We start from the raw sequence: 19309 nt of genomic DNA on the forward strand, positions 1-19309 counted from the left end.
GGGGCAGTTCTATTCTGTCTTATAGGGTTTCTATGTGTCGGAATGGACTCCATGGCCATGAGTTTTTTCAATGGGTTAGTATGGAGAAGAGTGACTTGCTCAAGACCCCTTGAAGAGGCAGAGGCAGTGTCAGGAACTAAATGTAGATGTGTGGCCAGCACCACCCACTAAGCCACTCACGGATTTCTAACTCATAGAAACTCTGAGATATTTATTATTTAAAGCTACAAGGTAGTAGCTTGGGGTAATTTGTTATTCAGCAATAGATAACTAATACACTTTTCCTCTCTATCAGTTTGCCACCTACATCATGATTTGGTTCAGGCTCACATTCAGATTAAAAAAAAAACAGTTTATCAGGCAAGTATGGATGCGTAGCAGGATTGATAGTTCCGTGGAGTTAGTGGATGGTACTGGAATCCAGTTTGGAAGGGCTAGGAGCACAGTGGAAACCCTGGTGGTTTACAGGTTAAGAGCTATAGCTGCTAACCAAAAGGTCAGCAATTCAAATCCACCCGGCGCTCCTTGGAAACGCCATGGGGAAGTTCTACTCTGTGCTGTAGGGTTGCCATGAGTTGGAATCAACTCGACGGCAATGGGTTTGTTTTTTTTTAAGGGGCACAGTGGATACTGGGAGCAAGCCACAGAAGTGGAGATCTAGACTCACTTCCAGGACTGATTCTGAGCCTCCAATGAGCTGCTGCCTACTGCGTACACACTTATCCTCAGCAGCCCACCCCAACTGTGTGTGCAGAAACTCAAGGCCATTTAGAACTTCCTGTTTGGTTCTCAGCCACCTTCTTTTCAGATCTTTTCCCACAACAGGTTTTTACGACTTAATGACTAGAAAAGTCTAAGACTCTTTTCAAAAAGGATGGTGTGATTTCTCAGAATCTAGAGTTATACCAAGGAGGAAGGGCAGGGGGCAGGGGGCGGGACTATAAGTAGGGAAATGACTAGAGGGTCTCGTGTGCTAAAGAGGGCCTTTGTTGTTGTTGGGTGCCATCGAGTCGATTCTGACTCATAGCGACACCATGTGACAGAGTAGAACTGCACCATAGGGTTTTCTTAGCTGTAATCTTTACAGAAGCAGATCACCAGGTCTTTCTCCTACAGAGCCACTGGGTAGGTTCGAACCACCAATTTTTTTTTTTTTTTTTTAGGAGCACCACTAGGCTCCTTAAAGATCCTGAAAAATATAGCCTTACTTCCAAAGAGGCCCATACAGCCCGTACTTCCTGCCCCACAGTTCACTTCAATCCCGTTAAGGAGGAACATTCCTCTCGTAGAATGTTCTCTATCACATGCCTCTGTCACATGATCCTTTCTCTAGAGCCACCTGGTCTCCCAACCCTGTAATCTATATAGTGGTTCTCAGTCTGGGGCAATTGGCAATACGTGGAGATGTTTTAAGTTATTCCACTGGGGACATCTAGTGAGTAGAGGCCAGGCATGCTGCCAAACATCCTACAGTGCACAAGACAGGCCCCTACAACAAAAACTACCTGGTCCAGAGTGTCAATAAGGAGCCCTGGTGGCACAGTGGTTAAAGCGCTTGACTGCTAGCCAAAAGGTTGGCAGTTTGAAACCACCAGTGGCTCCACAGGAGAAAGATGTGGCAGTCTGCTTCCTTTATGGTTTACAGCCTTGGAAACCCTATGGAGGCTCTATGAGTTGGAATCGACTCAATGTGGGTTTGGTTTTTGGTATTTAGCATGTCAATAGTGCCACGGTAAAGAAGCCCTACTCTAGAAGTTGGCCAAGTGTCGGCCAACTGCCACTGCAAAGCCTCATTTCCCTGGACTTCGAGAAGTGAAGTCATTTGCTCAGCCTGCTGCAGGGCTGAGATGAGGATATGTGTCCCTAAGGGCCCAGGCAGCTGCAGACTCTTATTAGTCCTGAGCTACCCTGGGAACACTTGGCTTCTCGTGCCTGAGAAACTAAGGCAAGGAGCCTTTTTCAGAGATTCTTCTAAATAAAATTCTGCCATATTTACAGGGATTTTAGTTTCTAAAGCTACTCATGTATATTTATGGGAAGGGGGCAGTGGGAAGGGTTGGTTGAGAAAAGTACATGTCAGTCATGTTTCTCCCTTTTGGTAATACAGAAAATAAGTGTTCTGCTATCAAAACTACCTCAATTTCTGTTTTCAGTTGTTCTTTGAGCACGAGGGGACAGGTTTGGGCCAAATGATCCTTACTCTCTGGGTCACAACCAAGCGCATGGGGTGAAAACCATTCATTGCAAAAAATGTGGTCTGTAACTTGAGACCTGAGCAAGACTATGGTCGGCCTACACAAATACACCAAAACCAGTTGCCCTGGAGTCGATTCAGACTCATGGTGACCCCATGTGTGTCAGCGTAGAACTGTGCTCCAGAGGGTTTTCACTGGCTGTGATCTTTTGGAAGTAGATTGCCAGGACTTTCTTCCAAGGTGCCTCTGGGTGGGTTTGTAGTACTGCCAGCCTTTCAGTTAGTAGCCAAGTACTCAGCCATTTTGCACCACCCAGGAATTCCTCCTGGATGGATCCTCTTAACCGGTTGCCGTTGAATCGAATGAAGTCTGACTCATAGACACCCTATAGGACTGAGTAGAACTGCCTCATATGGTTTCCGAGGCTGTAATCTTTAGGTAGCAGACAGCCACATCTTTCTCCCGTAGAGCAGCTGGTGGGTTAAAACTGCCGACCTTTCGGTTAGCAGCCTAGCACTTAACCATTGAGCCACCAGAGCTCCTCATGGATAGAGAGTGAACACATAATCTGGGGTTTGTTAGTATAATGCTGGAAACCCTGGTGGCGTAGTGGTTAAGACCTACAGCTGCTAACCAAAAGGTTGGCAGTTTGAATCCACCAGGCACTCCTTGGAAACCCTATGGGGGCAGTTCTATTCTGTCCTATAGGGTCACTATGAGTTGAAATCAACTCGATGACAATGAGTTTGGTTTGGGTTTGTTTAGTGTAATGCTGAGTAAATAAGTCAGCTGAATGGCTAAACAAAACGTGCAAATTATGATGAATAGTTTTGCAGGCCAACACAGGGGTGTTCAACCTCCCCTCGGAGAAGCTTCATTCTCATTTATACTCAGTCCTTGGAGCCTCTTGTTCCTGAATGCATGCCCTCAGGTAACCGACGACCCCACAGTGAGCCTCTTCAGGGAAAACCTGCACGCCAAGGCCCAGGAAGTGAATGACTTTTCCAAGCTTCTAGTGGTGTCGATAGATAGCCTGCACCTGACGGTCAGCCAGGGGCCTAACTATGGAAAATAGTGCCTATGGCAATTAGTGCCATATTGCTGAATGATCTCTCACAGCTGGCAGTGAGAACTGTGATGGCCAACAGAAACTGCTAACTGGTGTCTCGCCTCAAGCGGCGACCCGGGCGCTTACACTATGCCTGCCCAGGCATGGCGCCCTACCTGTGCACATCCCCTACCTCCCCAGTTAGGCCTCTGCCATCAGCCACCGTGCCATCCCCCCTCTCCCCATTGGCCCTCCTTACTTCACAGGCAAACAGCTTGAACTGCAGCCCCAGGATTTTATAGTCTATCAGCTGGTTCCCTCGAAGCTTCGTCAAGGCCTCTTTCAGATCTTTAATAGCTGAGTCGTATCTGCAGGACAGAGGAAGAAAATAAATGAGTCCAGGTACAGGGCTTGCTTCTCCTTTTCCCATCTATCCCAAGGGGACATAAGCCTTTCCAGTGTTTTTGACCTTGCCAAAAAAAAAAAAAAATCAAAGCACAAATAAAGTATGTAGGGTTTATTGAGCAGTTATTCTGTGTGCATACAGGGAGACCATTTGTTTCTAAAAAAAAACCAAATGGCTCAACAGCAGGCTAGTTACAATGAGGCTTTTAAGGAGAAGGTAAGGAAATGGTAGAAAATTAACTCTTGGCTAGTCTCAACATGATTGATCGAATCATGACCCCCTTTCTGAGATCAGCTGCCATTACGTCACTAAGTGGTCTCTGTGACCCCATTCAAATCTTCAGGTGTGGTTCCAAGGTTTTAAAATAATAAAGGTAGGGAATTCCAAAGGCTAGAGCTCAGCTGCCAACCAAAATGTTGGCAGTTTGAATCCACCAGCCGCTCCTTGGAAACTCTATGGGGCAGTTCTATTCTGTCCTATAGGGTCGCTATGAGTCAGAATTGACTCTGTGGCAACAGGTCTGGTTTTGGTATCCCTCAAGAAGCAAGGGAAATTCCCTAAAGTTAAATTCTTTGCACAAGATAAACCCTGAGCTAGTTAGTGATTAACAGATGTCTTTGTGACAAAGGGGAATCTGCTTTATGGTCACTATGTCTCCACATTGTTTCTTTTTATCTGTTCTTGGGTGCATTTCACACTAGTCACTGGCTTTTGTGAATGTTGCTATACGCTCAGAGGGATCCGTCAATTCCTCTTCCTCAGTTTCTCTATTTTACGTCACCTTGAAGACTAAGGTGCACGTCACCCAAGCCGTGGTGTTTTCAATCGCCCCATATGCATGTGAAAGCTAAACAAAGAATACGGAAGGCCAAAGAAGAATTGACACCTTTGAATTATGGTGTTGGAGAAAAATACTGACTATACCATTGACTGCTAAAAGAACAAACAAATCTGTCTTGGAAGAAGTATAGCCAGAATGCTCCTTAGAAGCAAGGATGGCGAGACTACATCCCACATACTTTGGACATGTTATCAGAAGGGATCAGTCCCTGGAAAAGGACATCGTAATTGACTTAAGAGAGTCATCGAAAAAGAGGAAGATCCTCAGTGAGATGGACTGACACAGTGGCTGCAATAATGGGCTCAAGCATAACAATGATAGTGAGAATGGCGGAACCAGGCAGTGTTTCGTTCTGTGGTACATAGGATCACTGAGTGGGAACCGACTCGACGGTACCTAACAACAACTTGTTTCTCATCGGCCTGCGCCCCAGTATCTCATAGAATTCAGTGTGCATGGTGCCCCTTGAGGGATGCATCACAGTAATCCTGAGCCCCTTCCTTGTTGACTGCACACAGCCCCCACCTTCTGACAGCCTGTCTTGTCACTCTCAAATAGTGCCCATCATTCTCTCCAGCGAGCTCCAAGCAGAGGCCCCTGTCTTCCTCCTGAGTCTCCAGAGCTGAGGTGACAGGCTGATTCAAAGCACTTCTCATGGAAGGCCAGGCCAGGCTGACAAGGCTCTGAGCGTCCCCTTCTCACAGCTGCTGACATCCCTCTCCTGCCCAGAGCCTTCTCCTTTGGCTTCTTCTTCTTTTTTTTAAATTATTTTTTATTGTGACAAAAATATATATAACATTTGCCAATTCAACAATTTTTACACAGACAATTCAGTGACATTAGTCACGGTCGTCATGTTGTGCAACCATCACCACTATCCGTTTCCAAGTTATTCCACCATCATTAACAGAAACTCAGTGCCCCGTAAGCAATGACCCCCTCTCCCCCTTGCTCCAGCCCCTGGTAACCAGGAATAAACTTTGGTCTCTATGCACTTGCCTATTTCATATAAGTGAGGTCATGCAATCTTTGTCCTTTTGTGTCTGACTTATTTCACTCAGCATAATGTTTTCAGGGTTCATCCATGTTGTAGCAGGTATCAGGACCTTTTGGCTTCTTTTGAGTGCAATTTACCTCTTGGTTTTGAGAACTTCTTAATCTTCCTCCTACCCTCCAGCCCCCCCCCCCCCATACACTTCGGGGAAAGAAAAAGGGGAAGACAAAGAAGAAACTACCATTTAAGCCACAGAGCATACCTAATGCCCCTCCTGGCACTGCCCTGTGTTTTGTGGGGTTAGCATTGTGCTGATTGGCTGGAGGCATGTTAGGGCTACTGTCACTGGTTTTGTGGTCAAGAATGGGACTGACCACATCAATAAGGCCCACCAGGGTATGGGCAGGAACTGGACACATGCCCTGAGGGAGCTGGTTCCAGCCTTAGCCTGCTCAACCTCCACAGAGGCCCCGGTGGGAGTGAGTCATCACTGGGCTGGGGTGAGGGCAGCAAAAAATAAGTTACCCCCACTCAGTCCCTGGCGTGGTGGGTCCTACTTGGGTAACTGAACCAAAAATCCCCAGGTCACTCACAGACCCAGAGCTGCTATCAGGGGCTTTTTTTGGGGGACCAACCTGGAATTTGGATAAAGACTGGCGAGCTCCTCAAAACGTGGCGAGGTGTCATGAAGGCGCCAGTGTTGTGAAGTTAGGGCAGGGGCCAGATCTGTCAGCCGTGCTGCTAACTGGGAGACCCTGGAAAGCTGCTTCCCTGGCCTCAGGTTCCATGTCTATAATACAAGGCGTGTGTAATACCAGGATGAGGGCTTTGGTGGTTTAGTGGTAAAAGTCTTGCCTTCCATGCAGAAGACTCAGGTTCGAGTCCCAGCCAGTGCACCTCATGCACAGCCACTGCCCAGTCTATCAGTGGAGGCTTGCATGTTGCTATGAAGCTGAACACATTTCAGTGGAGCTTCCAGACTAAGACTAGGAAGAGAGGCCCTGGCAATCTACTTCTGAAAATCATCCATAAGTTGGTGACTCATAGGCTCCACGACAGCTAACAACAACAAAATAATACAAGGAGCTTGACTCGAGTCTTAGCTCTACACTTACTATCTAGTGACCAAGGGCAAGTAAGAGAATAATAATAGTGTGCACTTTACAGAGTTGTTATAAGAACCCTGGTGGCGCAGTGGTTAAGAGCTACGGCTGCTAACTGAAAGGTTGGCAATTTGAATCCACCAGCCGCTCCCTGGAAACCCTATGGGGCAGTTCTACTCTGTCCTATAGGGTCGCTAAGAGTCAGAATCGACTCGATGGCAATGGGTTTTTGTGAGGATAAAATAAAATGAAGGATTAAGGTGCTTGGAATGGTGCCTGGTACACCCACTAATTTATTACTATTACTATTTTATATTATTATTTTTTCCAGCTCTAAGATTCTAGCAATTATATTCATACACCAATCATTTATTATGTGCCTATTTAAAGCTCTATACTATACTAGGCATTAGCCAGGAGATAAACATATACAGTTGTAGAAGCTGGAACTCTGATCTCAAGGAGACTTAGAGGGCTGGTTGGCCAAGAGAATCTCAAGAAGTTGTACCCAGGGTGGCTGGGGGACATACTGGTAGGGGAGGATTATCCAGTAGGCAAGGTAAGTGGGCAATTTCCCTTACTAATCTGTAGTGAACAATTTCACATGGGTTTCACCACAAAGATGAGGTGAAACCCATGTGAAATTGTTCACTACAGATTAGGAAGTAAGCACAAGTAACCCCGTGCTTTCCTTGTTCACTGGGTCATCTGTCCCTGTCAGGGATTGTAAATTTGAAAAGAGGCTTTGATTCTGTAGGAAGGTGCTGTGGGGTGGGGAGAGAGACAGACGCCAGCCATCCGCAAAAGCAGAATCTTTGATGTGGTGAACAAATGCGAAATTGTTCACTGCAGATGCTCTGTTACCTTGCCTACTGGATAACGGGCCCCTGCATGCTGGACAGTGGGTCACCGTTTAGTTTAAAGTAACTCCCACGGCAGCAGCTCTGGCTGTAGAAGTAAGGGGAGAAGCCCGCCTGGGTTTGACACAGGATTGTTTTCTCTAACGTGTTCTTGTTGGTAAATAAGATGGTTATAAAATATATTAGAAGCATGCAGGCCATTCCCTAAGAAGCAATCTGCATTTAAAGCAGTGTACACACTTTCCAGACATTCCTGAGAAGGGGGAGGAAGCGTTCTGTTCCTTCTTTCTAAGCCAGAAGGTAGGGGTGACTGGCTCCGATTCGCTGAGCCACCGCGGAGGGGGCAAGCGGAAAAGCAGATGTTCTGAGACTTTTGACCCATGCAATTTCCACTGTGTTCTTCCGCCTGTTTGTGAGACAGTGAGGGTCCTCGGAGGGCAACCTTTAAGTCTGTCAGTATTAACCTACAAATATGCCTTCCTCCCTGGTGAGCTGGCCAAGCACAAGGATTTCAGCTGTGAAGTATCACCGCCCGCTCCAAACTCCCCAGTTCTGCCGCGGTACCTTGATATAGAAGGAGCCCAAGAACACCCTCCTCCTAGTTCTCCTGCTTATCAAGATGTCTGAAGATCTGGCCTGGTGGGAGGGAGGAGAGACTTGACCAATTATTCAAAGTGCTTGCTTTGTGTTATAAAACAGGTGGGGTAGGGGGTTATCCCTGCAAAATGTCCATTTAAAACATGTATTAAAAAACTTCTGGAGTCCCTGGGTTAGTGCAAACGCTTAACACCCTAGACTGCTAAGAAAAGGTTAGAGGTTCAGGCCACCCAGAGGCTTGGCAATCTACTTCTGAAAAATCAGCCACTGAGAACCTTATGGAGCACAGTTCTACTCTGACACACAGGGGGTCACCATGAGTTGAAATGGACTCAATGGCAACCGGTTAAAGAAACTTCTGCCCTGTCTTGCAGCTTCCTTCCTTCCTGCCACATGCCTCTCTTCAGCCCCTCCACTGTTTACCTGGAGCTGCACCCATGGGGGAGTCCGCTTTGAGACACGCCTGTTTCCCCTCTGTGCTCAGGAAGAAAATTCTAAAACAGCATTCAGCCCCGGTGCCGCCCTGGTGCAGGTGTGCCGCAAGTGGCAGCCCCGTACCTTCCCCAGCAGTTTTCCCAGCAGCCCCTCCCTACAGCCCTTCTCTGAGCGTTCTCTCCAGGGCATTCAGAAGGCGCAGCAGCCCCTAGGAGACGACCAGAGTGCTGGCAGCTCCATGCCGGGTTCCGCGAGGCTGATGCTAGTGCTTTCTTCACGCCCACAGCGAACGACACCCCGCGGACGCCTTGGCCCGCTGGGTCCCCAGCCCCCGCTCCTCCCAGGCAGGAGTGCACTAGCCTCAGCGGCCACCTCTCCGTGGCTTTTCACGATCTCTGAGCTTGAGATATTTTATAATCATTTTTTTTTAATACACCTTGTAAAGATTTCTTGGTAACTACTGAGGTTCCCGATTGTTCCTGCGCTACCAATGCTCCATGCAGTCTAGACTCCTGCAGTTCAAATGCTTGTATCCAGGATAATGGAAATTCTCAGCAAGCTGAAAGGAGTCAAAATATCACACACCTTTGGACGCCACAGCTGCTGCTATGACAAAGGCTGGGGTCCACGCCCTTTCTCGTTTGAATGTCAGCAGGGAGAAGGCTTTGATGAGTGGCCTCTTTTGGTGTATGGCCTTGGTTCTCACCATTATTATCACAGCCCTGATTCATAAAGCACAGGATTCTGAAAGACAATTTAGGGACGACTTCCCCTTTCAGATAACAAGGCTGGGGCCAGACAGGTGAGGCATGAGACAGCTTGGCCACAGTCATCACCGAGACACCTTGCCTTCTCAGAAATGTTCTCTAACTTTGTTCTGTTGGAACTTTATAATGATAGGATAGCAACGTGGCAATATATGAAAATAGAAGGAAAGAAAATCATCCGTAACATTACTACCCTAAAACAAGTCCCATTGTAATCGGGGAGAATTCCTAATCCACTCAGTAGGCGGTAATTTCTCTAGGTCCCTATTGCACTATTTAAAATATCTCTTATAGCACTTACCCCATTCTGCCTCGCATTATTGTTACTGGTGATCATGATTTGTCTTCCCTTTTTATAAGTTTCTCGAAACAGAAACTGTATTTTGTTCACTTTCGTTTAATCACTTCAACAAGCATTTACTGAGTAACTTGTTATGCTAGATACTGAAATACAAGAATGAGCAAGTAAAAATTTCTTCTCTCAAGACACTCACAGAGCAGTGGAGGAGACAAGTATACAAAATATCTGTCAGACAGTAGATGTTATAAAAAGAGGCATAAAAGAGAGTGTCACTGCCCTAGTGGTTGCGTGTAGCTGGTGCAAATGCATGGAGGGTGAGTGAGTGGAGTAGACATCAGCTGGACCACATAGGAGTAGGCAAGGGAATTTGGACTTTATCCTGTAATAAGGTGGAACCACTGAAGTTTCTTACGCAGATCACATTTTTATTTATTTTTTTGTTTGGTTTTTAAAAAATAATTTATTTTTTTATTGTTGTTGTTGAGAATATACACAGCAAAAAATATACACCAATTCAAGTTTCTGCATGTACAATTCTGTGACATTGATTCAAGTTGTACAACCATTCTCACCCTCCTTTTCCGAGTTGTTCCTCCCCCATTAACATAAACTCACTGCCCCCTAAGGTTCCTGTCTAATCTTTCCAGTTGCTGTTGTCATTTTGATCCCATATAGTTCTTAAAAGACCATAATGCTCACAGCAGACATTTTTTACTAGTTTAGTGAAACTATTGGTTTTAAGAAGACTTTAGGGGATCTTTTTGGTTTAAGTTTTAAAGATTATCTCAGGGCAGTAGTTTCAGGGGTTTATCCAGCCACCATGGCTCCATAAAGTCTAGACTGTGAAAATTGGAAATTCTGTTCTACATTTTCCCCCTTTCGATCAGGATTCTTCTGTAGAATCTTTGATCAAAATGTTCAGTAATGGTAGACAGGCACCATCCAGTTCTTCTGGTCTCATGGCAAAGGAAGCAGTTGTTCATGGAGGTAATTAGCCTCCACATTTATTTTTAAAGTAGAGTGCTCTGGAATATGGATAGAAAGGACAAGACTGGTGGCTGGGAAATCAGTTAGGAAGTGACTGCAATACACCTAGTGAATAATGAGGGCCTGAATTAGGGTGGTGCTAGTGGGGATAGAGAGAAATGAATGAATTTAAGAGAGATTTAAGAGGTGAATGTGACAAGGTTAAGGAAGAGAGACATCCTGGGCTGATCCCAGATACAGACTTAAGAGCTGGCAAGCTGCAGGTGGACATCAGTGTTATGGGAGAGGTGGGCTCAGAATGGATCCCTACAGGCTCACATGTGGATTTTCAGGAAACACGGAACTCCATGAAATTATATATAAAAGTAGATGTGTGCTTGTGTGTATTTTTCTGGGAAGATAGTCCATAATTTTGCCATTTAACAACCACCCACTCTCATAAAGATTGACAGCTTTATAAACCCTATGGGGCAGTTCTGCTCTGTCCTATAGGGTCACTATTGGTCAAAACCGACATGACGGCACCTTACTACAACAACAGCAAGATCTAGTGATAAAAGGAAGACGATCAAGAACAAAACTTTGAGGGGAACACCAATGCCAGAAAATGTGCCACCTCAGGCTTAAGATTAGTGCTTCATTTATATTATTCCTGGAGTCCCTGGGTGGTGAAAACTGTTGATGTGCTTGGCTGCTAACTGAAAGGTTGGGGTTTTGAGTCCACCCAGAGGTGCCTGGAAAGAAAGGCCTGGCAGTCTATTTCCAAAAAAATCAGCCATTCAAACCCTATGGAGCACAGCTCTACTCTGACACACATGGGATTACAATGAGTTGTCATACACTCGACAGCAACTGGTTGGTTTATATTACTTCCACGATAGATGATTGTTGAATTAAAGATAAAATTTGGTAGATTTCTCTCTCCAGTTTAACAATTACCAATCACAGATTAAGTGAATCCTGGATCTTATTCCTAGACCCTGAGAGAAAAGCTTCTTTCTAACTCACTCATAATCCTAGCCTCCCAGCCTTCCAGTCTCTGGGACTTTCGAACAAATCTCTGGGGAGTTGTCTCTCCATCATTATAGGTTGTTAGAAGTAATTAAAAGGATGGCCTTAGAGTTTGTCTTTTGAGATTTAAGGTCAGCTGGAGGATTTGTTCTCGGGCCTTCCTGAATCTTCTATACATCTAGAGAAGATGGGCAGGGGGAAGGAGAGACCGAGAAGGAGAAGGATGGGAAGAGAGAGACAGAGACTGCTAGACAGAGGCGTGAAGCTGCTGAAAGTTAAGTGCCTGGGTATCCTCTGCAATCACAGGCTATCTCTCTCCAGACTACCTCTGTGTCTTTATCTGTTGCTTTTTTTCGGGAAGACTTCACTTCTACTCTTACTGATTCGGATAATTGATGCATGTACATCTTGTAACTCCTCTGAGCTTCTTAGCGTTGCCCCTAGCAACAGCTGAACATGTTGGCCTTTTAAAGGCTCTGTTTCTGACCAAACCTAGGATCAAAGCCTTTCAAGGTTGTGCAGGATCAGGATGGGATCAGAGCCTCAATGCCAGACAGTCCTCTGCAGCATCCCCTCTGCCCCGTCAACGCTCAGCCTCACCTGCTGCACCCTCACTCACCATGTTTAGACCATTTTCACTACTAGAAAGTTCTTCATTAGCCTGAGCTGATTTCTTCCACCTCTGCACTCCGGCAAAACAATGTCTACAAAGGGTCAGTTTGCTTTCCCTTGAGACATTTTATGCTTAGAGTATTTTTAATTTACCAGAGAAGATACCATCTCACCCCGACATTTAAAAAAAAAAACAAAAAAACACAAATCGAAAAAACAAAATAAAAAATGTTGGAGGGGCTGTGGGGAGATCGGAATGCTTATGCATTGCTGGTGGGAATGCAAAATGGTACAATCATTTTGGGAAACGATATGGTGCTTCCTTAAAAAGCTAGAAATAGAAATACCATATGATCCAGAAATCCCAATCCTCGGAATATATCCAAGAGAAATAAGAGCCGTCACACCAATAGACATATGCATGCCCATGTTCATTGCAGCATTGTTCACAATAGCAAAAAAGATGGAAACAACCTAGATGCCCACCAACGGATGAATGGATAAATAAACTATGGTACATACACACAATGGAGTACTATGTAACGATAAGGAACAATGATGAATCTGTGAAGCATCTCACAACATGGATGAATCTGGAGGGCATTACGCTGAGTGAAATAAGTCAATCAAAAAAGGACAAATACTGTATGAGACCGCTATTATAAAAACTCATGAGAAGCTTCTACACACAGAAAGAAACAATCTTGATGGTTACAAGGGAGGGGAGTGATAGGGAAGGAAAAAACACTAACTAGACAATAAATAAGTGGTAACTTTGGTGAAGGGTAAGACAATGCACCATACTGGGGAAGTCGGCACAACTTGACCAAGGCAAGGTCATGGAAGCTTCATAGATACATCAAAACTCCCTGAGGGACTGAATTACCGGGCTGAGGTCCGGGGACCATGGTCTCGGGAGACATCTAGCTCAATTGGCATAATACAGTTTATAAAGAAAATGTTCTACATCTGACTGTGGTGAGTAGCGTCTGGGGTCTTAAAAGCTTGTGAGCAGCTGTCTAAGATACTCCACTGGTCCCAACCTGTCTGGAGCAAGAAAGAATGAAGAAAACCAAAAACACAAGAGAAAGATAAGTCCAAAGGACTAATGGACCACAACTACAGCCTGCACCAGACTGAGTCCAGCATAACTAGATGGTGCTTGGCTACCACCAACTGCTCTGACAGGGATCACAATACAGGGTCCCAGACAGAGCTGGAGAAAAATGTAGCATAAAATTCAAACTCACAAAAAAAGACCAGACTTACTGGTCTGCTAGAGACTGGAGAAACCCTGATAGGATGGCCCCTGGACGCTCTTTTAACTCAGTACTGAAGTCACTCCTGAAGTTCACCCTTCAGCCAAAGATTAGACAGATCCATAAAACAAACAATAATACACGTAGCTCAACCATGTACACGAGTCTAAATGGGCACACCAGCCCAGGGCAAGGATGAGAAGGCAGGAGGGGACAGGAAGGCTGGACAAATGGAAATGAGGAACCCAAGGTCGAGAAGGGGAGAGTGTTGACATGTCGTGCGGTTGGTAACCAATGTGACAGAACAATAAAAACTAATTTGCTCTGTAAACCTTCATCTAAAGCACAGTTTAAAAAATAAAAGAATATTTTAAATTTATTGTTTGTATATTTGTTATTGGGTATTTTTTGGGGTGTGGGAATTGCAATTTACTTCCATTTGTATGTATTTACCTTTTTATAATTAATTCATATTGACCGCAAATACTTTAAAAAATACGGATAAAGTGAGAAAAAACAGAAATCCCTACAATCCCAACACCTGGAGGGAACTACTGATAACATTTTGGTCTACGGCCTTCAGACTTGATTCTGTGAAACGTAAATAGGATTGTGCTATGTTGTTGTGTGCTGTTGAATTGATTCTGACTCATAGTGACCCTATATACTGTTTTGCAATCTGTGTTTTAAACTGAACATCTACTGTGAACTCTTTTCTGTATCAGTGTATACGCTATTTATTTATCTGTATTAATATATTCACATACATATAATGTAAATAGTTCATACTCTCATTTTTATGGCCAAATTATATTTCATTAAATGGATTTTGAAAACAGATTTTGCTGGAATTAAGCAAGGCATTTTTGTTTTGTTTTTACTTTTCTGCAGTATGTTTCTTGTCATGTGGCCTTGCTCTTTTATTGTAGTGAAATATAGAAAATATTACATTTGCCATTTTAATTGTTTTTAAGTGTACAGTTCAGTGGCGTTAATTACACTCACAGTGTTAACAAGGTTTTCATGTAGCTTCATGGTAATCCTCATTCTGTCACGGGTCAGGACCTCATGGTAGTCACTCATGATGGCCAAATCATTTACAGCGAGCACTGCCCAGGTAGTGACCCAGCCGAGGGATGCTGGCGGTTGGGTCAGGCCAGCTGAATACCAGGCCTATGGTGGTTACGTAGGCTCTTTGTGAGCCATGACACCAATTACCACTTCCTGTCAAGCTGATTCCAACTGATGGTAAGCCCGTGTGCATCAGAGTAGACCTGTGCTCCATAGGGTTTTCAATGGCTGGGATCTTTCGGAAGTAGATCTCCAGGCCTTCCTTCTGAGGTGCTTCTGGATGGACTCGAGCCTCCAACCTTTTGGTTAGCAGCTGTTAACCATTTGCACCACCCACATACTCTGAGCTATGAGACAGCAGACTTAAAATCAGGGTGACAGGCCTACCCTCCCTCACCAGTGAGGGCTTCCGCCTCCTGCTGACTTATTGCATAACTGCCTAGAGAAGGTCAAACCAGACTTCCTGACAGAGGCTAGGAAGATACCTCTCGAACACCAAGTCTAGCAGCTCTGGGATCCCTCAGGGTTTCTCTGTAAACTTCCCCAGCTTGTGCAATACTGCACCACTTACTTCTCTGTCCGGTAGTAGAGCATCCCTCGTTGGAAGTAAGCCACCGCCAAGTGCTTGTCTCGGTTGATGCTTCTGGTAAAGGCCTGTGGAGAGAAGGGTCCATACAAAGCCGTGAGGAGCTGTGAGATGACCCAGAGTATGTGTCAAGGGATCATGAGAATGGCTGGTGTCTTGAAGGTGATGGGATTTAGATTAGATAGACTGGGTCAGAATGTCCTGCTTCATCACTTCCTATTTGCCTAGCATGCAGCAAGTTACCTAATCTCCTTGAACCTTAGTTTTCTCCTCTGTAAAATGGGGATATTAATATCTGCTTCTCAAGATTACTGACAAAATTAAAATAAAAGAGATAATGCATAGAAAATGCTAGTACTAAGGACTCAAGCAGGAAAACGAAGGGGGGTAGAAAGAATGAGAAGGACAGAAGCAGAAGAGACAAGGAGGAGTTTGATGCGTGAGCGAGAAGGCGTGTGAAAGAGTGAGCTGAGAGGTGGGTGGTGGCCTGTATAGCCTTCCAAGGACCCACAAACGAGGAAGCACACAGTTGTGGCTGGCACAGCTGCTCCCAGACCAGCTGCTGTCCTTTCCCATCCCTTCTCCCTGACAATGTGCCCTTTGTCTTCATCACCCTCAGAGTCTGTGTGCTGTTTGCTTACCCCCTCATCGGGCCCCTGATGGGATGGGGGCTGCTGTCCTCCCTCCAGCCAGAGGTGGGGGGCCCTCTCCTGTTCCTTCTGGCATGGCCTGTGGAGCCTGTGATCTACTTGTCAGGGAGAGAGAGCATTTCAACCCCTTCTCTCTCTTCCTGTTGCCAGGAATGTGGCTGAGGCTTGAATACCTGCTGGTTAACAGTAAGGCTGACCTCGGGAAGAACTGACTCTTTAAGGAGACTGGGAGCTACTCATTTGTCTACACTGCCTTGCAAAGACTGGCAGTGAAAGGTAAAAATAATAACTAACATTTATACAGTGGTGTGAAGTTATACAGTTGGTGCCTTGTGGTACAAAAAGTAAACATGCTTGGCTGTTAACTAAAAGGTTGGAGGTTTGAGTCCACCCAGAGGCTCCTCAGAAGAAAGACCTGGTGATCTACTTCCAAAAAATCAGCCACTGAAAACCCTACAGAGCACAGTTCCATTCTAATACACATGGGGCAGGGGGAGTTCACCATGAGTTGGACTCAGCTGGCTGGCCAGCCTTACTAATTCTCACATCTAACACATAATCCCTAAAACCAAAGGTCTGGGGAAAGGCAGAGCTGGGATTTGATCCTAGACCTTCTGCTTCTAAACTCATGTCTTTTCCAGCTTACCATGATCAATCCAAACAGTGATTATTGAGAATGCTCAACCCCATACTAAGGAATTTGAGGGATAAAAATATTTTTAAAAGAAAGACTTCAGCCTTCGCTATGGATTAGGCCTCAACATAAAGAAAACAAAAATCCCCACAATTGAACAAGTAAGCAACATCATGATAAACAGAGAGAAGACTGAGGTTGTCAAGGATTTCATTTTACTTGGATCCATAATCAATGCCCATGGAAGCAGCAGCCAAGAAATCAAATGATGCATTGCATTGGGCAAAAAGATCTCTTTAAAGTGTTAAAAAGCAAAGATGTCACTTTAAGGACTAAGGTGTGCCTACACAAGCCGTGGTATTTTCAGTCGCTTCATATGCATGCGAAAACTGGACAACGAATAAGGAAAACTGAAGAAGAATTGATGCCTTTTAATTATGGTGTTGGCGAAGAATGTTGAATATAGCATGGACTGCCGGAAGAACGAACAAGTCTATCTTGGAAGAAAGACAGCTATGGTGCTCCTTGGAAGCGAGGATGGTGAGACTTCGTCTCAGGTACTTAGGACATGTTATCAGGACGGACCAGTCCCTGGAGAAAGACATCATGCTTGGTAAAGTAGAGAGTCAGTGAAAAAGAGGAAGACCCTCAGTGAGATGGGTTAACACAGTGGCTGCAATAATGAGCTCAAGCTTAACAACGAATGTGAGGATGGCGCAGGACCAGGCGGTATTTCATTCTGTTATACATAGGGTCGCTATGAATCAGAACAGACTAGACAGGAACCTAACAACAATCCACACGATGCCCTTGGCAGACATCCTTAATCAATCACCATATGATTTCCTTCTGCCAGTCTCAGAATTCTTAAAAGAGTGGTCCACAATACTGATCAGAATTATTACTTGAGATGAAACCTATTTTTTCATAAATGCCTCCCCTCCACCTACTGGGCAGGCAAGACTGACACACATGAAACTCTTGGAAAATTATGAGGCTCCTTATCATCAGGTGCTAAGTGGTAAGATGAAGACCCTGGTGTTCAGCAGTTCATAGAAGGGAATATGGGAAGAGAAGTCTTCAGAAAGATGTTAAAGAATGATTAAAGAACGGTTTGAACTTAATACGTGGGGGAAAGAAGAGCATAACCTGGGGCTACTGGGTCTCAACCCTGATAGCCCATTAGAACTACCTGGGGAGCTTTTAAAAACTAGGATTGTTACCATGGCCTCCACCAGACTGAGTCCAGTAAAACTAGATGGTGCCTGGCTATCACCACTGACTGCTCTGACAGGGGTCACAATAGAGGGTCCTGGACAAAGCTGGAGAAAAATGTAGAACAGAATTCTAACTCACACAAAAAGACCAGACTTGCTGGCCTGACAGAGACTGGAGAAAGACCAAGAGTATGGCCCCCGGACGCCCTTTTAGCTCAGTAATGAAGTCACTCCCGAGGTTCACCCTTCAGCCAAAGATTAGACAGCCCCATAAAACAAAACGAGACTAATGGGGCACAACAGTCCAGGGACAAGGACTAGGAGGCAGGAGGGGACAGGAAAGCTGGTAATAGGGAACCCAAGGTTGAGAAGGGACAGTGTTGACATGTCTGGGGTTGTTAACCATTGTCATAAAACAATATATGTACTAACTGTTTAATGAGAAACTATTTGTTCTGTAAACCTTCATCTAAAGTACAATAAATTTAAAAAAAAAAACAAAAAAACCTAGGATTGTTTAGGCCCCACCCAACCAATCAAATCAGAATCTCTGGAGGTGGGGCCTGGGCATCTTTTGTTCTTGTAAAGCTCCCCAAATGTTTCTAAAGTGCAGCCTGGGTTGAGAACCATAATTAAACAAAGGCCGGGAGGAGACCGGTGGGAGAGAAGCCCCTCCACTCACCTTCTCCGCATCCGGCATGTTTTCCAGGATCGTGTGCATGCAGCCAATGTTGAAGCAAATTCTGGAGTGTGGATCCTGGACGGCGGTGAAGGCGTCCAGAGCGCCCTTCCAGTCCTTCTTGTCGGCCGCCAGCACACCTTCATTCCAGAGGCTGATGGCCTCAGCCAGGGACATGGTCAGGTGGAAACCAGGAGGGCGGGAGGCTGCCAGTAGACAGCTGAGGCTGGGCGGCAGGGAGTGGGTGAGGAGGGGCGTCTCCCCCAGCAGGGCGGCCCAGCTGCCCCAGGTGTTGATTTTCCTGGCCTGGTGCTCAGAATGCGGTCCTGCCTCGCTAAAGACAACTTCTCAGTGTTGCAAATGCATCAGGAAATGTCCCCACCCATCGGTAACTGACGCATAACCTTACCAAGAAAGAGTAAGGGAAAGAGAGAGACAGAGAGAGGGTGAGCGGTGGCGGAGTGTGGAGAAAGAGAGGAAGTACATCAGATTCTGCCTGCAGGGGGTCAGTTCCCCAAAATGCTTCTGCTCTGTCACCCAGCCCCTCCTTTTCTGTCCTCCGCCTTCTGCGGCACATTCTGGCCAGGGCTCTGCCCCCAACTCCAGGGCAACCTTGGCAGGTCACTGCCCCTCCCTGGACCTCAATTTCCATACCTCTGTTAAATAACCGGGTTGGATGAAAGGATAGTTCTTTCCACCCTTAAATTAAGTTTCTTCATTCAAGGTGGCTTTCTCACTCTTAACCTCGCAGACCATCTTGGTATGTTTTTATCTTGAGCTAAAATTAGCAATGAACACATTTCTGAGACAGGATGGTCTTGGGGTGTCTGAGTCTGAGGTAACTTTTATGAACATTTAGGAAGCTCAGACAAGACCAGTTTTCCGCAAATGCACAAATTAGGAGCCAGATATGACTGTGGATTATTACTTTCCCTGTCTTTCTGTGAAAAATTGAAGAGATGAGGGGTCTGTATTGAAGACTAATGAGTTTACTAGTCTCCTAAAAAAACAGATTTAAGATTCCTCTCTTTGATACCTCAGCAAGGTAAAATTTAG

General features: G+C 45.4%; 1 protein-coding gene across 1 annotated transcript in view; it reads right to left on the reverse strand.

Moving 5' to 3' along the window:
- NCF2 (neutrophil cytosolic factor 2) overlaps positions 1 to 18716 on the reverse strand; it is a 43390-nt gene extending 24674 nt beyond the window's left edge. Inside the window, exons 1-3 of the mRNA XM_004372956.2 lie at positions 18257 to 18716; positions 15059 to 15141; positions 3503 to 3611 (exon numbers count right to left, since the gene is read on the reverse strand). Of these exons, the coding sequence (XP_004373013.1) occupies positions 3503 to 3611; positions 15059 to 15141; positions 18257 to 18430 (366 nt within the window). The 5' untranslated portion in view covers positions 18431 to 18716. The remainder of the gene's footprint in view (positions 1 to 3502; positions 3612 to 15058; positions 15142 to 18256) is intronic.
- Between the last annotated feature and the right edge of the window lie 593 nt (positions 18717 to 19309).

Source organism: Trichechus manatus, unplaced genomic scaffold (assembly GCF_000243295.1).
Source record: "Trichechus manatus latirostris isolate Lorelei unplaced genomic scaffold, TriManLat1.0 scaffold00021, whole genome shotgun sequence".
Lineage (NCBI taxonomy): Eukaryota > Metazoa > Chordata > Mammalia > Sirenia > Trichechidae > Trichechus > Trichechus manatus.